This window comes from Phoca vitulina, unplaced genomic scaffold, assembly GCF_004348235.1.
Source record: "Phoca vitulina isolate PV1807 unplaced genomic scaffold, GSC_HSeal_1.0 scaffold29, whole genome shotgun sequence".
Taxonomy (NCBI): Eukaryota; Metazoa; Chordata; class Mammalia; order Carnivora; family Phocidae; genus Phoca; species Phoca vitulina.
The window spans coordinates 10,443,852-10,466,040 of NW_022589732.1; the positions used below are offsets into that span (position 1 = coordinate 10,443,852).

The following is a 22,189-nucleotide window of genomic DNA, read 5'->3' on the forward strand; positions in this document are numbered from 1 at the left end:
GGTGCCTGGATGGCTCAGTCCATTAAGCACCTGCCTTCAGCTTGGGTCATGATCTTGGAGTCCTGGGATTGAGCCCTGTGTCCCGGCTCCCTGCTCAGCGGGGAGCCTGCTTCTCCCTCTCCCTCTGCCCCTCCCCTCTGCTCATGTTCCCTCTCTCTCTTTCAAATGAATAAATCAAATCTTAAAAAAAATAAAGTTTTTCACTATTATATGTAACACTTCACTGAACTTCTATTTAAGTAGTTTTGAAAATCTTTTAAATAAAAATTAACTTCTTCTTACCAGTAAGCAATCATATCTTCATTATAGAAAATATAAAAATAAATGCAAAGAGAAGAAAACCTACAACCTCTCAATTCTACCCATCTAGAATCAACAAGTGTTAACCCTGTGGTGTGTATTTTCCAGATTTCTTCTGTGTTTGTGTTGTGTATGCATATACTTATGTGTGCATTGTGGGTGTGTATAGTTAAATAGGTATTATATATTATGTACTTTAGTTAGCTTTTTTCATTTTAATAATTTTTCTGAGTAAATGGATAGTTTTTAAAAGATGAGTTTATTAGAAAAGTAATACATTGTAAAAATTTAGATAGCACAGGCGCGCCTGAGTGGCTCAGTCGTTAAGCGTTTGCCTTCGGCTCAGGGCCCGATCCCAGGGTTCTGGGATCGAGCCCCATAGCAGGCTCCTGGCTCAGCAGGGAGCCTGCTTCTCCCTCTCCCTCTGTCTCGCCCCCTGCTCATGCTCTCTCTCTCTCTGTATCTCTGTGTCTCAAATGAATAAATAAAATCTTTAAAAAAAAAAAAATTTAGATAGCACAGAAGTTTATAAATCAAAATTCCCTCCTGTCCCCTTTTTTCTAATCTTGTTTGTATGTACCCAATTGCAATAAGTGATTTTTAATCTGATGGTTTTTCAGTATAAAATGTGCTTTCTTTGTTTCCTAAATGTTATTGTGGGCATATTAATTTTTTTTAAATGTGCTTTTCTCAACTTCTTGGTATTGGAGGAAGAAAATTAAAATATAATTTATATGACTTAAAATAATATGGTCAAAAGCATTTTGGCATTAGAAAATAAAATGAGGTACTAATTTTTGCCATAGTGATGAGCTTAAAACCCCTAAGAATGAGCATAGCTGGAGCTTAGGGAATGACTCTTGCTCTTCCACTTTCTCCTCCTGGCATCTGTCTGGGTTCCTGTGATAGAGAGGCTTCATTTATAGCGGGGCTGTCTACTCCTTGTTCCTGGAAGTATAGATACTTTCTCTTTTTTACTACCCCGTGGGTGTGTTATTTTTTTTTTTTTTTAAGTTTTATTTATTTTAGAGAGTGTGCGCATGCATGCACAAGCAGGGGAAGGGGCAGAGGGAGAGGGAGAGGGAGAGAGAGAATCTGAAACAGACTACCCGCTGAGTGTGGAGCCCTATGCAGGGCTTGATTCCATGACCCTGAGATCATGACCCTGAGCTGAAATCGAGAGTTGGTCACTCAACCGACAGAGCTACCCAGGCGCCCCTGGGTGTGTTAGTTCTTATTAAGCAGATTCTCCAGGCTGCCTCTGAGATTGCAGAAAATAGGACAAAGGGACCTACTACATGCTAGATGGCCTGGGTTTGAATTTCATGTTTTTAGATCTTAACACTTACTAACTGCACATGCTGTGTAACCTTGGGCCAGTGACTTAACTTCTCTGGGCCTTAGTTAATTCTTCTGTAAAATAGCTAGAATGATGATACTTATTGTATAGGCTTGTTGTCAGGATTAAATGAGATATAATTGTAAATAAAGCACTTAGAACAAGCCTGCCAGAAAAGAAGTGCTTAGTGAGTGATGATTGTGATGATGGTGGTGACGAAAACTTGAGTTGTGGTGCTATAATTTGTTCATGACACTTTTAAGTAGATTGTGTTGCTCATGATAACTTCTTATTGTAGATGAAGTGGCCGTGATTGATGAAATTCAAATGATCAAAGATCCAGCCAGAGGATGGGCCTGGACCAGAGCACTTCTAGGTTGGTGGTCTGAATGCTAAGACCTGTGCTTTGTGACATCTGCACGGAGATGCATTTCTCTGCTTGACATTGCCAAATAGAGTCATTACGATCCTCTCTTTTTGACACAAATCAAACAAAAAAGTCAGCCTAGTGTGAGTTCTTATTTCCTAAATATTATTTTAATAATGGAAAGTCCAGTTTTCTTACTATAAAGTTAGCATAACCAGTTAATTAAAGTTAAAATTCAAATCTTGCCATCTTTACACAACCAGGATTAACATTTTGGGTTTTCATGCCAGTCTTTTTCCTTGGGAAAATGGTGTTTTGTGAATTATTTTGTATCTTGCTTTTTTTTTTTTTTTTCAGTTTCTTGTTTCATAGACTTTTTTTCACACCACATATTAATATTGCATATTCTCCATTGAAGAGCTGCACTGTTTTTTTTTCCACAGAGTTGAACATTTTTTCCTGTTACTGATAGTGCTACAGTAAAAATTTTTGTGGCCATAGCTTTTCATTTATTTATTTAGTTATTTCTTTAGGATAGGCTCCTGGAATTGGAGTTTTTGAGATCCATGGACATGAATGAACATTTCCACTGCTTGATATTGGAGTGGATTTTTGAACAGCCCGTGTTGTAGGGCAGGTGTTTTCAAATTTAAAAAACAAATAGCTGAACTCCTTCAAACAAAGTGTGTAATTTAAAATAGATGAGAGTGGATCTGCTCAGCGGTAAGGAGCTTGGAGTTTCATTTACCCTCCAGCCCTCAGCCTCTGAGGCACCTTAGTGATTCCATGGAGCCTAATTTGAAAAATGCAAGTATAAGATTCAGTGCTAACCATCAGAATGCGAGGTTCTAGTCCTGGCTGGTTTCACCCTCTAATAGACTCAAAACCTTGGCCAAAGCAGTTTAAAAACTCTGAGAGTCATAAAAATAGAATCTTTGCCCACCAGAATGTTGTTAATTTGAGGTTTGCATCAAAGAGATAATATTGATGAAAACGCTTGGTGAAGTTGTAAAGCCATAGGTAAGCAAACAAAGTATTTTTGCTATATAAGGTATTACAATATTTAATTTCATATCTTTAAAAAACTACTGATTTTGCATTTAACAGGACTCTGTGCTGAAGAAATCCATTTGTGTGGAGAATCTGCTGCTCTTGACCTGGTTACTGAGCTTATGTACACGACTGGGGAGGAAGTAGAGGTACTAGATTATATGCTTTGTTTCAAGGTGGCGTAGCAAATAGCCTAGAGTACCCCAGCAATGGCTTCGTAGGTCCCACATAGTGGCAAAATCAGAACTTAACTAAAAAGAATGCTTCATTTTCTCACAGTTGACTAGATCATACATACTTGGTTGAATATCATGATCCGAAATCCTGGCAGAATGGCCATCATACCCTAAGCCTTCCAGAAGTACAGGAGACTTTTCATCTTTTCTTGACAAAACCTTTTGGAGTTTGAGCAGATCTCTTTAGAATTAACTAAGTCAGGAATGTTCGAAGTTTGAGGCTTAGCAAAAGTTCATGGTTTTCTGAGCCTCAGATGTCCAGTATTAGGACTTTTGATATACATCTAATTGCTAGAGATAGTTCGTATCCCTTTCTGAAATTCATAGAATAGAAAGTAACTGGTTTCCTTTTAATCCTACCTTTGTTTTGTTTTTTACTATAGTTCTTGAGTAAGATGAAGACATTTTTAAAAATGGGCCCATTTGTTTTGTGTTCAGCTTTCAGGGAGAGGCTGGAATGTAGTGGAAGAAATTCTGGGTTCTAGGCTTTGCTTTTATTAGCTTTGCGTTCTTAGGCAAATCACAGAAGGCCAGAACGGAAAGAATCCTTATCAGACCTGATCTTTTCTATGGGCTCTATTTTACCTTTTCATAAAATGGAACTAATAGTTAATAAGCATTCTGAAGGTACCAAGTTGCCATGAAAATTGAATATATATGAAAGTGCTTTGAAAATTTGTGAAATGCTATATGACATTTTATGGATTTAGAAATACCAATGAGAACTGATGGTAACATTTATAATATGAAAATAAATGTTTTTCTGTATTTTCCTTTGAAAAATGTTGGAACTTGTCAGTTACTTTTTTTTAAGATTTTATTTATTTATTTATTTATTTAGAGACAACACAAGCAGGGAGGAGGGGCAGAGGATGAGGGAAAAGCAGACACCCCCCCCCACCCCCATATTCCCCATTGAGCAAGGAGCCTGATGCAGGGCTTGATCCCAGCATCCTGGGATCGTGACCTGAGCCAAAGGCAGATGCTTAACTGAGCCACCCAGGGGCCCCAGTTTTTAGCTACGTTTCATTGCAAGTTTTTCACTTAGTTATTAGTCATAAGAAGTTAAATGTGTTATTTTACAATATCATGTCTTTATTGTAGGTTCGAAACTATAAGAGGCTTACCCCCATTTCCGTGCTGGATCATGCATTAGAATCATTAGACAACCTTCGGCCTGGGGACTGCATTGTCTGTTTTAGCAAGAATGATATTTATTCTGTGAGTCGACAGATTGAAATTCGGGGATTGGAATCAGCTGTTATATATGGCAGTCTCCCACCTGGTAATTATTGGCTTTCATCATGACAGGGATATGAAATCTCTTATTTTTGCCATTTATGTCAAGCTGTGTATAGAAGATGCAGTAAAAGATACTGAATTAACTTGCTTGATACATTAATAATTTATTGTGGGTCGTATAAAATAAATTTCTCTGGTTCATTTTGGTAGGGATAGAAGTTTTTAAATTCATAGTTCTTGCTGCTATTGTTGGACTGTATTTTAAATGTTGAGTTGATGATTTTCTTACAGAAAGTCATTAAAGGGGCACCTGGGTGTCTCAGTCAGTTAGGCATCTGACACTTGATTTTGGCTCAGGTCATGATCTCAGGGTTGTGAGATCGAGCCCCATGTTGGGCTCTGTGCTGGGCGTGGAGCCTGCTTAGGATTCTTTCTCTCCCTCCTTCTGCCCCTCCTGGCTCTCTCTCTAAAAACAAAACACAACAAAAATATTAAAATGTGAAATATGAGCTTGGTAATTGTGTTGAAGTTGTAGTCCTGAAATCTCTCTCTCTCTCTTTTTTTCCTAGGGAGAGAGAGAGAGCGAGTGTGAGTGGGGTGGGGGGAGCAGAGGGAGAGGGAGAGAGAGAATCCCAAGCAGGCTCTAAGCTCAGTGTGGAGCCCAATGCGGGCTCGATCCCAGGACCCTGAGATCATGACCTCAGTTGAAATCAAGAGTTGGACGCTTAACTGACTGAGCCACCCAGGCACCCAGAAACAATGAGTTTTATTGATAAAAATGGAGAGTAAGAGGTGAGGGGTTCCAAGATATACTTGGTGTGATGTGGCAGATTGAGAATGCTGAACTAACATAAACTCTTCTTATTTTAGGGACCAAACTTGCTCAAGCAAAAAAGTTTAATGATCCTGATGATCCATGCAAAATCCTGGTTGCTACAGATGCAATTGGCATGGGACTTAATTTGTAAGTAATTTGTTTTTAATAATCATGGATATTCAATGGGTTTGATGGCAGTTAAATATTTTCTAATTGGCAATAGAATGGCCAAACATTTAGGTTTAGGAGAATGGGTATTATAATACAGATCTGAGGTTTATCTTGTTTACATCTTTTGAGGGAATAAAAAGAAAATAGCACACAGTACTAGGAGTTTTGAGTGAACTCCCTACCACTAACCCATTATGTTATTTTACTGTATTTTCAGTTTCTCAGCAAGTGGGTGAGTGCCCATTATGAATGTGGGACTAGGCATTAGGTTTTATGCCTAAATATTCTTCTCTGGGTAATCAAGGCAATTATACCTTTATGAATTAAAGAACTATTCAAAGCTATTAATAGCAGCCAACTTTTGTTTTTGTTTTCTTTTTTTGTTAGACCATGTGAGAGGGGAGGGGTAGAGGGAGAAGGAGAGAGACTCTCAAGCTGACTCCCTGCTGAGCACAGAGCTCTCCACGGGGCTCGATCTCACAACCCTGAGATCATGACCTGAGCTGAAATCAGGAGTCTGACACTTAACCCACTGAGCCACCCAGGGATAGCAGCCAACTTTTAAAGGCAGTCTGAGAGCACTTTATGTGCTTTATTTGTTTAAAAAAAAAAAGTTATTTTCAGGGCGCCTGGGTGGCTCAGTCGGTGGTGTCTGACTCTTGATTTCAACTCAGGTCATGATCTCAGGGTCCTGGGATGGAGCCCTGAGTCAGGCTCTACTCAGAATGGAGTCTGCTTGGCCCTCTCCCTCTGCTCCTCCCCCTGCTCGTGCTCTTGCTCTCTCATACATACATACATCCATCCATCCATCCATCCATCAATCAATCTTAAAAAGGAAAGTTATTTTCTGTACCTTATTGAAGGATAATTTACATCCTCCACAGTTTACCCTTTGTAAATGTACAACTTAATGATTTATAGTAAATTTACACATTTGTTAAAAAATAACTATTTAATGGGAAGAAAAAAAATTACTAACAAACCTCTTTTCCTTACTTTGTAAACAGTGGACAAGATTGTAAGCAGGCCTAAACTAGAATTGCAGTGAGCATTTCTACAATGACCCAAAATGATGGAGAGTTTTTTATTCAGCAGTCTGAGCGAGTACTTTTATTTCTATTTCAGGAGCATAAGAAGAATTATTTTTTACTCCCTTATAAAGCCCACTATCAATGAAAAGGGAGAGAAAGAAATAGAACCAATTACCACCTCTCAGGCTTTGCAGATTGCTGGCAGAGCTGGTAGGTTCAGTTCAAAATATAAAGAAGGAGAAGTGACAACAATGAATCGAGAAGACCTCAGTTTATTAAAGGAAATTTTGAATAGGCATGTGGAGCCTATAAAGGTATGGTGTAACATGTTAATTACTTCTCTGTGGAGGACAGTCATTCCTTTCTTCACCTATCTTCTAGACTCTTCTATAAGCAAAAGAAAGTTTTGTGCCATGAAAATCATGTTAAGAAAGCCCGACTTTACTGCTTTGAAGTGGTATGGGGACCCCTTCATCAGAGAATGGTGTGCAAGTGAAAGATCCAGATGGAACAAGTTTAATGAACCTGATTTTTCTTTAGTTCTTCCTATAGTCTAGCGATGGGTGGGGTGGGGGTATAGTTGCTTTAGGTGGACACACAGCTATGTCAGCAGACCGAAAAATTATGAGAAGCTTGAATGTAGAAGAAACCCTTGAGTGTGGGGCAAAAACAGTACTAAGCAATACAACTTTGAGCCAGTAAGGACAAGATTCAGTTTTGGTTAGTGCAGTTAATGAGGCAGCAGCATATGTATTTTAAACAAACTGTTACAATTTAAGTTGCTTGGAAAATTCACTTACAAATTAACGTGGCTCTTCGCATTTTTCAGTGGCTCTGCTGAAGGGGCATAGAAATGAGATGATGCAAGGAAACATTCCTGGAGGAAAGCTGTGGTTGAACTAATTTCTGCAGCTTTTGTTAAAAGTGCAGTTGATAATGACACACTCCCACTTTTCTCCTGTGCACCTCATTTCCTGTGCTCCTATTCTTTCTCCCTCCTGTGACTCATCTCTTCTTTCCTCCATTCATCCTTTGCTCTTTTTCTTTCCCATTCCCTTTCTCTCTGCGTATACTTACCTGTAGGCATTTATTAATACTGGAATACAGTTGAAGAGATCACTGGCCTCCAGTTTAGACATTCTTTCCTGTATTTGTCTGTCAGTTTTATTGCCTTGGCTAAAGCAATTGGGTTTTCCTTGTTCATTTTTGTTCAGTGAAGATAATTGAGACCATGGAAAGCAGTTTTGGTACTCTATCAGATCATCATAGATTTTAGGAGTATAACTAAGATGTATGTGAACGATTGACTAATTACTCAGTTGGGTATAATTGGTTAGTTTTATCTCATCAGCTTTCTTAATTGGTAATAGATGGGAAAGTGATGTTGCTTTTTTCTTTTTTACTCAAATTCTTGGCATTTAACTCATTTGGCGAGAGCTTAGCCTGAATATAGGATTTATTTTGAAATAACTTAAAGAAAAGTTCTTTAAAAAGAAGAAAACTTGGGACACCTGGGTGGCTCAGTCATTAAGTGTCTGCCTTCGACTCAGGTCATGATCCCAGGGTCCTGGGATCGAGCCCCGCATCAGGCTCCCTGTTCAGCGGGGAGCCTGCTTCTCCCTCTCCAACTCCTCCCTCTGCTTCTGTTCCCTCTCTTGCTGTCTCTCTCTGTCAAATAAATAACATCTTAAAAAATAAAAAGAAAACTTACAGTTTTTTTTTTTTTTTTTTTTTTTTTTTTTTTTTTACTAAAGGCAGCCGGTCTTCATCCAACTGCTGAGCAGATTGAAATGTTTGCCTACCATCTCCCTGATACAACACTTTCTAATCTCATTGTAAGTAAGAACTCACTTTTAAATCTCTTCTAAAATCTAAAATTTCTTTTCTAAAAATGTTGATATGTCAGACAATTATTAGTTAACCTCCTGGGCATCAGTGGATAGTCTGTTTTTGTGACATTGCTACTTGTGAAGTTTATCTTGAAAGTGAAAAAAATGTTCTCTGAAAATCCTCTGGGACTTTTGTCCTGAGGAATTTTCTGAGTATTTCAGGTTGGGAAGGCTATGGGGGAGGTCTTTTAGCTTGGGAAGGCAGTGAATTAAGCAGGCCTTTCTAGAAAACTGTTACAGATTTAAAGAGATTGTCCTTCGTAGACTTGAGTTCTTTATTCATGCCCGCTTAGGCAGTCCAGTAATTTATTTTTCCCCCCCCAGGATATTTTTGTAGATTTTTCACAAGTTGATGGGCAGTATTTTGTCTGCAATATGGATGATTTTAAATTTTCTGCAGAGTTGATCCAACATATTCCATTAAGTCTACGAGTGAGGTATGTTTTCTGCACAGCTCCTATCAACAAGAAGCAGCCCTTTGTCTGTTCTTCACTGTTACAAGTAAGCCTTTGTCTTTATATTTTGAGTTGTTTCAAGTCCGTGCATTTCCCCAAACAATATTTTGTTATTCAAATTAAAACAATTGGAGAGTATCTTTCTTTCTTTTTTTTTTTTTTTGAAGATCTTATTTATTTGAGAGAGAGAGTGAGAGAGACCATGAAGGGGGTGAGGGTCAGAGGGAGAAGCAGGCTCCTTGCTGAGCAGGGAGCCTGATGCAGGACTCGATCCTGGGACTCTGGGATCATGACCTGGGCCGAAGGCAGTCATTTAACCGTAACTGAGCCACCCAGGCGCCCCTGGAGAGTATCTTTCGATATGGGATACTATATAAGAAGTTAAATATAAAGTGGCTCTTTTTTTCTTACAGGCAATTTTTTGGGGTAATGGGGAATTGTTGCTTTGTATTTGGGTTTATATGGTAGCCTTTGTGAAGAAGCTAAAACAAAAACAACTGTAATTTTTTTTCAAGGAGGGTTCTTTGCCTAATGATACACTTTTTTTTTTTGGTCTGCTTTTTAATATTTGTTTGTTTATTTATTTTAAGTAGACTCCATGCCCAACGTGGGATGTGAACTCACAGCCCTGAGATCAAGAGTCACGTGCTCTGGGACGTCTGGGTGGCTCAGTTGGGTACCTGCCTTTGGCTCAGGTCACGGTCCCAGGGTCCTGGGATTGAGTTCCGTATTGGGCTCCTTGCTCAGTGGGGAGCTTGCTTCTCCTTCTGCCTGCTGCTTCCCCTGCTTGTGCGCGTGCTCTCGTGTGCTCTCTGTCTCTCTCTTTCTGACAAATAAATAAATAAAATCTTAAAAAAAAAAAAAGTCACATGCTCTACCAACTGAGCCAGCCAGGCGCTCCGATATACTTCTTTCTTTCTTTTTTTTTTTTTTTTTAAAGATTTTATTTATTTATTCATGAGAGACAGAGAGAGAGACAGAGGCAGAGGGAGAAGCAGGCTCCCTGCAGAGCAGGGAGCCCGATACAGGACTCGATCCCAGGACCCTGGGATCATGACCTGAGCCGAAGGCAGACGCTTAACCGACTGAGCCACCCAGGCGTCCCCGATACACTTCTTTCTTAATGGCATTGGTTAATATTTTTTGGAAGGAGAAGGGGAGTAGGGGTGAGCTGTGGCAATAGTATTCAGTTTTCCTAATTATAAGGCACTGAGCCAAGGATTGCTGTCTTTTATAAGTTTGGTGCCAAGCTTCCAGCCCTTTTTTTTTTCATTCATTTGCATAGGGATGCAAACCTCTGCCTTCTGAGGAGCACAGGATGCACCCAGACAAGGGGGGGCAGGGAAGGGCAGTGGAAGCTGAACTTCTAGCCCCCTGCCATGTCCTCTCACCTTGCAGTGCCCTTGCCTCTCCCCCTATTGCCTCTGCCTGGAGTTCCATCCCACTAAACCCCCACAGGCCTCCTCTCTGAATCCTCCTCGGACTTACAGTCTCACCACTGTCTTCTCTATAGAACTCAGCATTCTGCGTACTAGCTGTGTTCCTACCAAATCTGTTTCTCAGTTATGTTCTAAATTACTTTGAAATCACATAAATAATACATAAATGCTTTCTCGCTGCACAAATTAAAACACTACAGATAGGTTAAATTGGGTTACCACCCCCAATCGCAGTCTTTGACAGAGCTATAGTTAACAGTTTGTGTCACTGCAGACCTCTTCCGTTGTGTTTGCCTACATATGTGTACGTACAGAAATTCTAGTTTTGTTGCGTGGGTGTGTTTTCCCATAAATGTTATGATGAATTATTCTGCAGCTTGCCTTTTTCTTTTCCCGTTAATATGTCTTAGAGGTATTGCACGTCCAGGTATTTACCTAGAAAATATGTTTCTTAGAGCTGACATTTATGGGAGAGTTAGTTAGCATAAGGTTGAAGTTTATGGAACAAAGTCTCAAATGCTATAAACTGACCTGGATGGAGCGCGAGTTCATGGCCCCGACCCCATTTATACCATCCTTCAAACAGCTATTCTAATGAAGCAGCAGCATTTTACTAAGGAGTAAGAAGTCTGGAACGGTACAGGCCAACAGTTGCTTGTATGTTCTGTTATTGGTTAGCATGTGAAATTTGGAGATTTTTCCTTTTTTCTTTTTTTTTTTAAATATTTAATTGATAGAGACAGTGAGAAAGGGAACACAAGCAGGGGGAGTGGGAGAGGGAGAAGCAGGCTTCCCTCGGAGCAGGGAGCCCGATGCGGGGCTCGATCCCAGGACCCTGGGATCATGACCTGAGCCGAAGGCAGTCGCTTAATGAACTGAGCCACCCAGCCGCCCCTCCTTTTTTCTTGATCACCATTATTACTGAACTATAAAAGAGCTCAATCCCATTGATGGCCTCTGATGCCCCCCGGGATAGTTGTTTGGAATCAGTGTTCTGGGGAGCTCCTTTAGGGCTGGCTGTTGGGTGGAGGTATCTGATAGGTGTCTCTCCCTTCTCTTCTCTGGGCAGCTCCATACTTAGCTCTTTGACATACTGGGTTTCCACTAGTTTGTGGCCACAAATATTAAAGCCACTGTCTTTGTAAGAGAAATTGAGTTTGGCTTTCCTGCTTTAGCAGGTTAGTATGGTCAGATTTCCATCCTTTGTGGCTATCCTGTTTGGCATTTATTAAGCTTAGAATGCACAACTGAATTTAATAAAATCATAACATTATTTTTTTCTAAGATTTTATTTATTTATTTGACAGAGAATGAGAGCACAGGCAGGTGGAACGGCAGGCAGAGGGGGAGGGAGGGGGAGAAGCACGCTCCCCGCTGAGCAGAGAGCCCGACATGGGGCTCGATCCCAGGACTCTGGGATCATGACCTGAGCCGAAGGCAGACGCTTAATCGACTGAGCCACCCAGGCGCCCCAAATCATAACATTATTTAACCACAATTGTTCTAAAACTGCCTTGCCTCTCTGAAGTATTGACCTTGCTTAGGTTAAACATTTAGAGAGAATTTTCCCTAACCATGAAATGAACCATTTGAAATCAGCTTATTCTTTAAGCTAAAGATTTTAAACTCTTGTTCTAGAGGTCTCATATGGTTGTGGTCTGTCTTCTATAGACAGACCATATTTGGTTGTGGTCTGATGCATAATCCTGCCTAGCATTTTTGGGGAGTGGGAGCAGCCTGGTTTTCCAAGCACATTCTCCAACAGTGTCCTGTGGTTCCAGAAGGAGGTGTGGTGGTCTTATGATATTGATGAGGAAACTGAAACACAGAGTGGTGGCTTGGCCAAAACAATACAGCCGAGTGAAGAGGCGGAGTCTCTTTACCAGTTTGATTGACTCATATGCAGCCTTGCACCAAGCCACCCCAAAGGATTTCTTTATGATAAGAGAGGACATTAACAAGATACAGCTCATATTTGTAGTTACAGGACTATTGGATGAAGGGATAGAAATGAGAGTCTTCGATGTCTATCCAGAACTTAGAACATTAATGTTCATAAAAGTTAACAGACTTAGGCTCTGGAAAGTTCGTTCTTGTACAACTTCTGATGCACATATTATTGCCCTGGTTTTGGAAAGTGAAGGAAACCCCCTCCCCCTTTTTTTCCTTAAAAGTATCTTTATAAAATATTACATGTTCTAAAAAATATAGAAAAGTATAAAGAAGGAAAGATACCAGCCTGCTTATTGAAACATAACCACAGTTAATGTTTTGTTGTGTTTTCTTTTTCTAATTGCAGACTTAAGTGAATTTTGATTCTTTTACCAAACTCTTTTCTTCTCGTTCAGTTTGCCAGGCAGTATAGCAGGAATCAACCACTGACCTTCTCATGGTTACGCAGATATATTAAGTGGCCATTACTTTCACCTAAGAATATTAAAGACCTCATGGATCTAGAAGCTGTCCATGATGTCTTGGATCTTTACCTCTGGCTAAGGTATCAAATTTTTCTTTATGTACTCTCATTTTTCTAAGTAATAGAGGAAATCAAAGATTTTATGAATATGGTCTTTTGATCTCAAGTTAGAAGCATTTTTGCAGGGTGTTGTTCTATGTTATGTTTGTTGTCCATTTTGGCTGTTGAGTCTTGTTTATACCCATTCTAAAAATGACTGAGGGACTTAGGATTCTAGTTAAGATAGGTAGGTGAGAAGGTTTACTAGATCCTTGCTACACAAATGGTGGTCCCTGGACCAAAAGCATTGGCATCACCTGGGAGCTTGTTAGAACTAGAGAATATCAGGCCCACCCCAGACTTAATCAAACTGCATTTTAACAAAATATCCAGGTGATTCACTTGTATATTAATATTTGAAAGGTACTGTGCTAGGTCAGTGATTTTCAAAGGTTGGGCATGTCCCACCGGGGAGCATATCGGAATCACTTAAGATATGCGTGATGACCTACCCTCATAATGACAATATTCCTCAGGTGTGCTGGTGCTGAAATAAAGGTTGAGCAAACGCGCTGGACAGAATTTGCAACAACAGAGTATTTGGGATCAATCAGTGTCAAGATGGAGTTATGTCAGTGAGATAAGTCCAATACTGTGAGAAGAGCTGTTGTTATAACATAATATGTCTCTTTCCCAGCTACCGGTTTATAGATATGTTTCCAGATGCCAGCCTTGTTCGAGACCTCCAGAAAGAACTAGATGGCATTATCCAAGATGGTGTACACAACATCACCAAACTGATTAAAATTTCAGAGACACATAAGCTGTTGAATTTGGAGAGCTTGTCAGCAGAGAGCCAGTCGCGATCGTCAGGAACTTTAAAGGGCCAAGCTAGAAGGGTGCGTGGCACCAAAACGTTAGGGAGTAAAGCTGCTGAGCCACCCAGCCCCAGTGCGGGAGAGAAATCCCTTGCTTCCAGATTGGTGCAGCAAGGCCTCCTCACTGCAGACATGCTGAAACAGCTAGAAAAAGAGTGGTTGACACAACAGATGGAGCATGGCAAAGACAGAACAGAGCCTGGGACTCACTCAAAAGGGACAAGAAGGAAGAAGAAGGAACCAGATTCAGATTAGTTTTATTTTTATTTTTGCAAATAAAAATATTTTAAAACCCTTTTTTTCTCATATGTATTTACTCTCTGCTATGGTATTGTGGCTATCACTTACTGTTTTGTTTTTTTTTTTAAAAAACAAGTGCTTACTTGTCACCAACAAAATAGCCTGGTCTTCCTTCCACTCAGGTAATGTTCTCAGTGATTCTAAAACACAACTGTTTTGTCTTCCCTTGCAGTTTTCTAGCAGGTTTTGAAGTACTTGCTTGAAAGCCCTCCTTGGATTATTGTGGATTCAGCTGTACATCAACATGAGGCTTAGATGTCCACCTCAGTTCCAGCAGACCAGAGCTAGGTAATTTAATAAAATGTGGACAGTACATAACTGGTTAGGAATAATAACCAGTGGCTTGTAATGCTTTGTACATTGTGTTTGTGGACTAGTGTAAATCTACAGAATGGAATTGGGTCCTTTGAAAAAATGACTTAACTGTGAATCACAAACATACAAAACAATCATAAAACACCAAAGTTTCATACAGCTTAGAACCGGGAGTCTGTAATTACCATGCAGTCATTCTAGGTGTGTCCGACTCAGACCTATTAGGATATAATGAAAAGTTAGGGTTTGTTAAGAGACAAGCAAATGGATAAATGAATCAGGCTATTTCCCTCCTCTATTTCAAAGCCGTATAAAGTACATAAACTTGAGCAGAGATAGCAATGTTTATAAACAGACTTCAGAGTTAATCACTGTTACCTAAAAGCCTGTCACTTAACATAGGGGGACAATTTCAGACAGAGATGATAAATAACAGTTGTCTTTATGGGCAAAAATGCCAGAGAAAAACAAAAAACTTTTGAAATAGTATTGGGCTTAGAAGACAATTCAAGAAGCTACTTTTGGTAAATTTGGGTAGAGGAGGTGTTCTTGAACTTGGTCCTTCAAGGCTACACTTTGATAGTCTACCCTAAAATTTGATACCATGTGCTCGCTATCCACTTCATGCCCTTTGAAAAGCCCCTGGTGCTTATAGAAGCTTGGGAAAGTCTAGTAACTGCTTTGAACTGCCAATTGACACACCTATAATTTGCAGTGAAATTGATAATCCCCGCCGGAGAGTCTTTCTCAAGTCCTTGTAATCAGGCTGAGACATGTATGTATGTATGTATGTGTGTGTGTGTGTGTACATATATATTTTTAAATTTAATTTGTAATGTTCACAAATTTCCTTGTTTCTCTTAACAGCTACATTTTCATTTTCTTAACATGTATATCACTTATTGTTATCCTTTTAAAACTGGTAAATAGGGGCACCTGGGTGGCTTGGTCCTTTAAACATTTGACTCTTGATTTTTGGCTAAGGTCATGATCACAGGGTTGTGAGATCGAGCCCCACCATGGGGCTCCATGCTCAGCACAAAATCTGCTTAAGATTCCTCCCTCTCCCTCTGTACCCCACCTTGCTCTCTCTCTCTCTGTCAAAAACAAAACCAAAACAAAAAAACAAACCTGATGGATGGATGTTGATCACATTGTATCTATAAAATTCCCTTTGCATATAAGTATTTGAAGTATAATAAATTCAAAACAAATTCATGATATAAATTCAAAACAAAGCTTACTTGGAAATAAGAACTTTCCCCTAAGCCACACTTCTGTACATTAATTTAGCTCTAATCTGTATACATAAGCCAAATAAGCTTAAGCTATTAAATTTTTTTTTTGGTCAAAGGAATGTATACACAGCTTAAGAACCAGAGACAAGACTTTTTGACTCTTCTTCTAGTATTTACCTTATTGATGCTACATAATATGCATCTCCTACTATTTCCTGAGTTAAGACATTAGCTACTGATTTCCTGTTACTATCAGGTGAGGATTTTAGCTTTCTTAAATCTTTCCTTAAATTACTCATTCTCTCCATTAACTTTTTTTTTTTAAAGATTTAGTTACTTGAGAGAGAGCGCACATGAGCAGGGGGAGGGGCAGAGGGAGAGGGAGAAGCAGACTCCCCGCTGAGTAGAGAGCCCGACGTGGGGCTGGATCCCAGGACCCTGAGATCATGACCTGAGCCCAAGGCAGATGCTTAACCGACTGACCCAGGTGCCCCTCCATTTCCCTTTTGATACAGCTGTTACTCCTTTTTTTTGTTTTTTTACTTTTTTGGGGTTGTTAAATCAGTATTTAGAGATTATGCTCATGACTTTTGTACTACTTCATAGGTCATTTCTCTAACTTCATTTTCTAACCTATCAAAATCTTAGTTTATCATAGTGTTTCTTAGAGCTCTTTATTATTATTTGATAGTTCCTTTTTTCCTTTTGAGAGTAAGAGTAACAATATAATGTCTATGTCTTGAGGAAAAAAAAAGATTTTAGATACACATTGGAAAAGAAGGATTTAGATACACATCTGAATCACGGCATTCAGAAGAATAAAGGGGAGTATGGCACTGAGGGATAAAAAAGGTAAGGGTTTCGTTGCTTCACACGAGAATATTGGCATTCTAATAGCTGACAGTCCCCAGCTCTAAGAAAATAGATGCGTTCAGTGCTGGGCTTCTTACGGAGACTTTTGTCCATTAGAAGAGGAATCTCTACCTTGAGAGATGATGGAAGAAATACTTCCCATGACTTCGGTCTTCTAAATTCTGCACAGTGATTTAATCTCATCACCACCTGGTCCATATACCGTGACTTTACTCAGATATCTATACAAATTCATATAAATGATTTCCAGCTGAATTACCAATTCTGCCTGCTGTTAATTTTTAGTAATATTAGAATTCATGTATTTTCACATTTTTTTGACTAAATCTTGCCCTGATCTTAAAGCTTATCTTGCCCCTTTTCCTAGGCTAATGCTCTTCTTCCCTTACTAATGTAATACGTCATATCTTGTATTGTTACAGCAAAGTTTACAATGTATATGCATACATTACTTCATTTACTGACAGTCCTGGTATAGTATTTCTTAGAGGCGGTCATCTTCTTAGCTGAATTTAAACTGCCTGAAGCTAATTAAGAATGTTGTAAAATGTGGGGCGCCTGGGTGGCTCAGTCAAGCATCTGCTTTCAGCTTAGGTCATGATCCCGGGGTCCTGGGATCGAGCCCCACATCGGGCTCCCTGCTCCACCGGAAGCCTGCTTCTCCCTCTCCCACTCCCCCTGCTTGTGTTCCCTCTCGCTGTGTCTCTCTCTGTCAAATAAATAAAATCTTAAAAAAAAAAAAAAGAATGTTGTAAAATGTAATCAGAGAATATAAACGTTTAATACTATCAAAATAAAAAATACTGGAAAATGTGTCAGAAAGTACACCTTTAAATCATTCCCAGAAAGTCTTATTAGGAAATTCCTTAGAGATTCATATAAGCTTTTTATCAATTATGACTTTTCCTAATTAGCCCAAAGTTAAATTTCTCTTTTTGAACTTAAAACTTCTGCTAGGAAGAAAGTACTGAATTTTTTTTGAGTGTCATAAAGCTCTTCCACCCCCTCCCTTCAGTTCCATTCTTTTTAGTTACCTTATTCTTGTTTCATGGATGCAATATCTTATTTCCCTAAAGATACTTCAGGTTTTTTTAAAACTTCTCTTCTGTTTTCTATATACGTATATTTTTTTCTTGTTTGGTTTGACTTTTTTTTAAAGGTTTTATTTATTTGAGAGAGAGAGAGGGGAGGGAAGGGGAGAGGGAGAGAGAATCTGAAGCAGACTCCACACTGAGCACAGAGCCCAATGTGGGGTTTGGTCCCATGACTGCAAGATCATGACCTGAGCTGAAACCAAAAGTCAGATGCGTAACTGACTGAGACACCCAGGTGCCCCTGGTTTGATTTCTGCCTTTACTTTTGGTAACTTTTCTTGAGTGTCTAGTAATCTTTCGCTATGTTCATATTTAAAAGTGAGGAATTAAGCTAAGCTCTGTTGACATGGATAGGGCTTATTAACTTCAGGGTTTTGATATAGGTTGATTGGATCATAATCTGGCTTTTTTTAAAATTAAATAATTGACGTATAACATTGTATAAGTTTAAGCTGTACAAGGTGTTGGTTTGATACATTTATATATTGCACTGTGATTACTACAGTAACATTAGCTAACATATGTTATCATGTCACATATTTATCATTTCTTTTTTGTATTGAGAACAGTTGAGATTTAATCTCTTAGTAACTTTAAAGTTTATAATATAGTACTGTTGACTATAATCACTTTGTTCTACCTGAGATCTCTAGAACTTATTTATCTACTTGTTATAAGTTTGCACCCTTAAACAACATATCCCCAAATTCCTTATTCCCTAGTCCCTGGTAACTGCCATTCTACTTTCTGTTTTTACAAATTCAATTTCTTTTTAGATTCCACCTATAAGTGATACCATACAATATTTGTTCTTTTCTGTCTGACTTATCTCACTTAGCATAATGCATTCAGAGCCCATCCATGTTGTCACAAATGGCAGGATTTCCTTGTTTCTCATGGCTGAATGATATTCCATCTTCTTTTTTAAGATTTATTTATTTATTTTAGAGTGAGTGTGTGAGATGGGGGGAGGGGCAAAGGGAGAGGGAGAGAGAGAATCTCAAGGAGACTCCCTGTAGAGTGTGGAGCCCGACACAAGGCTTGATCTCAGGACCCTGAGACCATAACCTGAGCTGAAATCAAGAGTTGGATGTCCAACTGACTGAGCCACCCAGGTGCCCCAAAGTTAATTAAAAAAAAAAATTTTTTTTTTAAGTAGGCTCCATGCCCAGGGTGGAGTCCAATGCAGGGCCTGAACTCATGACCCTGAGATCAAGACCTGACCTGAGGGGCGCCTGGGTGGCTCAGTCGTTAGGCGTCTGCCTTTGGCTCAGGTCATGATCCCAGGGGCCTGAGATTGAGCCCTGTGTCAGGCTCCCTGCTCAGCGGGAAGCCTGCTTCTCCCTCTCCCACTCCCCCTGCTTGTGTTCCCTCTCTCGCTGTGTCTCTCTCTGTCAAATAAATAAAATCTTAAAAAAAAAAAAAGACCTGACCTGAGATCAAGAGTCAGATGCTTAACTGACTGGCACCCCGATATTCCTTCTTTATCCATTCATCCATTGACAGACACTCAGATTATTTCCATATTTTGGTTATTTGTGAATAGTGCTGCAGTGAAAATATATGTGCAGATATCCCTTCGTGATATTGATTTCAGTTCCTTTGGATATATACCCAGGAGTGGGATTTCTGCAACATGTGGTTCAGTTTTTAATTTTTTGAGGAACTGCTGTACTATTTTCCATAATAACTACCAATTTACACCCTCACCAACAGTATATCGGGGTTCCCTTTTCTCCACATTCTTTTTTTTTTTTTTTTTTTTAAAGATTTTATTTATTTATTTGAGAGAGAGAGAATGAGAGACAGCATGAGGGGAGGAGGGTCAGAGGGAGAAGCAGACTCCCTGCTGAGCAGGGAGCCCGATTCTTTTTTTTTTTTTAAAGATTTTATTTATTTGACAGAGAGATAGTGAGAGCAAGAACACAAGTAGGGGGAGTGGGAGTGGGAGAAGCAGGCGTCCCGCCTAGCAGCGAGCCCGATGTGGGGCTTGATCCCGGGACCCTGGGATCATGACGTGAGCTGAGGGCAGACGCCTAACCAACTGAGCCACCCAGGCTCCCCCTTTTCTCCACATTCTTGCCAACATTTGCTATCTCTTTTCTTTTTGATAAAAGCCATCCAAACAGGTGGGAGGTGATATCTCATTGTGGTTTTGATTTGCATTTCCCTGATGATTAGTGATGTTGAACACCTTTTCATATTCTTGGCCATTTGTATGTCTTCTTTGAAAAAATGTCTATTCAGGTCCTTCATTCATTTTTAAATTGGATTGTTTTCTTTTTTGCTATTATATGAGTTCTTTATATATTTTAAATATATTTTAAATATTAGTCCCTTAGCAGACGTGGTTTGCAAATATTTTCTACTATTCTGTAGATTGTCTTTTATTGATTGTTTCCTTTGCTGTGCAGAAGCTCTTTAGTTTAATGTAGTCCCACTTGTTTATTTTTGTTTCTGTTGCCAGTGCTTTCGATGACTTATCTAAGAAGTAATTGCCTAGACCAATGTCAAAGGTTGTTTTTCCTATGTTTTCTTTTAGGAGTTTTATGATTTCAGGTCTTACATTTAATCTTTGATCATTTTTGAGTTACTTTTGTGAGGGGTGTAAGGTTAAGGGTCCAGTTTTATTCTTTTGCTTGTGGACATCCAGTTTTCCCAGCACCATTTATTGAAGAGACCATCCTTTTCCCATTGTGTGTTCTTGGCACCCTTGTCAAAAATTAGTTAACTATATATGTGGGGGTTTATGTGTGGGCTCTTTACTGTTCTACTGATCTATCAGCCTGTTTTTAATGCCCATACCACAGTTGGGTTAGTATACTTTTTTTTTTCAGATTTTATTTATTTATTTGAGAGAGAGAACGATCATGAGCAGGGGGGAAGGGTAGAGGGAGAAGCAGACTCCCCACGGAGCAGGGTGCCCAATGCAGGACTTGAAACCAGGACCCTGGGATCATGACCTGAGCCGAAGGCAGACGCTTAACCGACTGAGCCACCCAGGCGCTTGAGTATAGCTTTGTAACATAGCTTGAAATCAGATATGATACCTGTTCTTTCTCAGGATTACTTTGGCCACTGGGTTATTAGCTGGCTTTTTTAGTGTATTCCCCAAATATCAGATCTATAGGGTTTTAAAAAAATAAACTTAAAACATTTAGAATAGTTTTAGATGTGCCGGAAGTTGCAGAGATAGTACAGAGCTCTCATATAGCCTATACCCAGTTCCGCCTGTTGTTAACATCTTACATCAGTGTGCTACGTTTGTTGTAATTAACTAAAGTCCACAAATTGTTTAGAGTTCCTTAGTTCTTAACCTGATGTCCTTTTTCTGTACCAGGATCCCATCCAGGATACATTTTCACATTTAGCTATCATGTGTCCTTGGGCTCCTCTTGGCCATGACAGTTTCTCAGACTTTTCTTGCTTTTGATGACCTCAACAGCTTTGAACTGGACTAGTCACATATTCTATAGAATGTCTCTCATTTGGGATTTGTCTGATTTGTATGATTAGACTGGAGTTTTGCTGTTTGAGGGTAAAGTGAAGGTAAAGTGCTATTCTAATCATATCATATCAAAGGTACATACTAGCAACATGACATCCCTGATGATGTTGACCTTGATTATCTGACAGGTAGAGTTTTAGCAGATTCTCTTGCAAAGTTAGTCCCTTCTCTCCCCCTTTCATATTGTATTCTTTGGAAGGAAGTCACTGTGTCATAGCCCACACTTAAGAAGGGGGGTGTTATGCTCCACTTCCTTGAGGGGGAATTATCTACATAAATTATTTGGAATTCTTCTGCATGGGAGATTTGTCTTTTCTCCCCCATTTATTTATTTGTTCAATTCTCTGTATCAGTATGGATTCATGGATATTTATTTTACACTTTGAGTTATAATCCAATAATACTTTTATTGCTCAAATTGTCCTAGCTTTGGTTATTTTGAGGTCTTTTAGTTGGTCCTTTATCCCTTTGACATGTCCCTAACTTTTTTTTTTAAGCATTTACTTATTTTCTGGCACAAGATGCTCCAGGCTCATTTTGTATATACCTTGCCCCATCTCTAGAACCAGACATTTTCCCAAGGATCCCAAGTTCCTGTGTGTGTGTGTGTAGAATGATATTAGAAACTAAGATCTGGGTACCAGATGTGCTTGTTGCTACTGAGTATCATTGCTTCTAGGGTCTTTCAGCTGACAGAGCAAGGAAACAGATGAGTACACTAACCCAGGTACATATATTTATAATTATTTATACATCCACATATGTATATATCCATATGTATCTATATTAAGCTAATCACGAGTTTATACTGATTTCTTCAATTGTACTCCAGTAATATGGATCACAGTAGCCTTCTCCCTTGCTTGTCAGTAACCTCCCACTACAACAGTGAGAAAACCACCTCCTGCCAACCTGCCTCCATTTAATGATCCGATTCCAGTGTCCATGTATAGTGGCTTCAGAATAGTTCAGCCGTGCTCCCAGGGGAAACAGCTTTAGCAACCAGAGCAGAGCACCCTTACTTCTCTAGCTACTGTACCGGGGCCTGTGGGAGGTACAGAGAATAAACAAGAAACTTGCTAGGTGGACATTCTTTCTGTCATGACTTTAACTTAGTGAAACAGCAGGAGCAGGAACCCAAAGTTCTGAATGACTCTCTTAAACTGTAGCTGGCAAATGACCCGAGCAGGGC

The 22,189-nt window shown here is 39.4% G+C and overlaps 1 protein-coding gene across 2 annotated transcripts in view; it reads left to right on the plus strand.

Annotated features, from left to right (window-relative positions):
- SUPV3L1 (Suv3 like RNA helicase) overlaps window positions 1–15,177 on the plus strand; it is a 28,987-nt gene extending 13,810 nt beyond the window's left edge. For both annotated transcript variants that reach the window (XM_032423800.1, XM_032423801.1), the window contains 9 exons: window positions 1,938–2,015; window positions 3,114–3,205; window positions 4,397–4,577; window positions 5,405–5,498; window positions 6,648–6,867; window positions 8,308–8,388; window positions 8,767–8,943; window positions 12,685–12,833; window positions 13,489–15,177. In XM_032423800.1, coding sequence (XP_032279691.1) covers window positions 1,938–2,015; window positions 3,114–3,205; window positions 4,397–4,577; window positions 5,405–5,498; window positions 6,648–6,867; window positions 8,308–8,388; window positions 8,767–8,943; window positions 12,685–12,833; window positions 13,489–13,924 — 1,508 coding nt within the window. In that variant the 3' untranslated portion in view covers window positions 13,925–15,177. The remainder of the gene's footprint in view (window positions 1–1,937; window positions 2,016–3,113; window positions 3,206–4,396; window positions 4,578–5,404; window positions 5,499–6,647; window positions 6,868–8,307; window positions 8,389–8,766; window positions 8,944–12,684; window positions 12,834–13,488) is intronic.
- The last annotated feature ends 7,012 nt before the right edge of the window (window positions 15,178–22,189 follow it).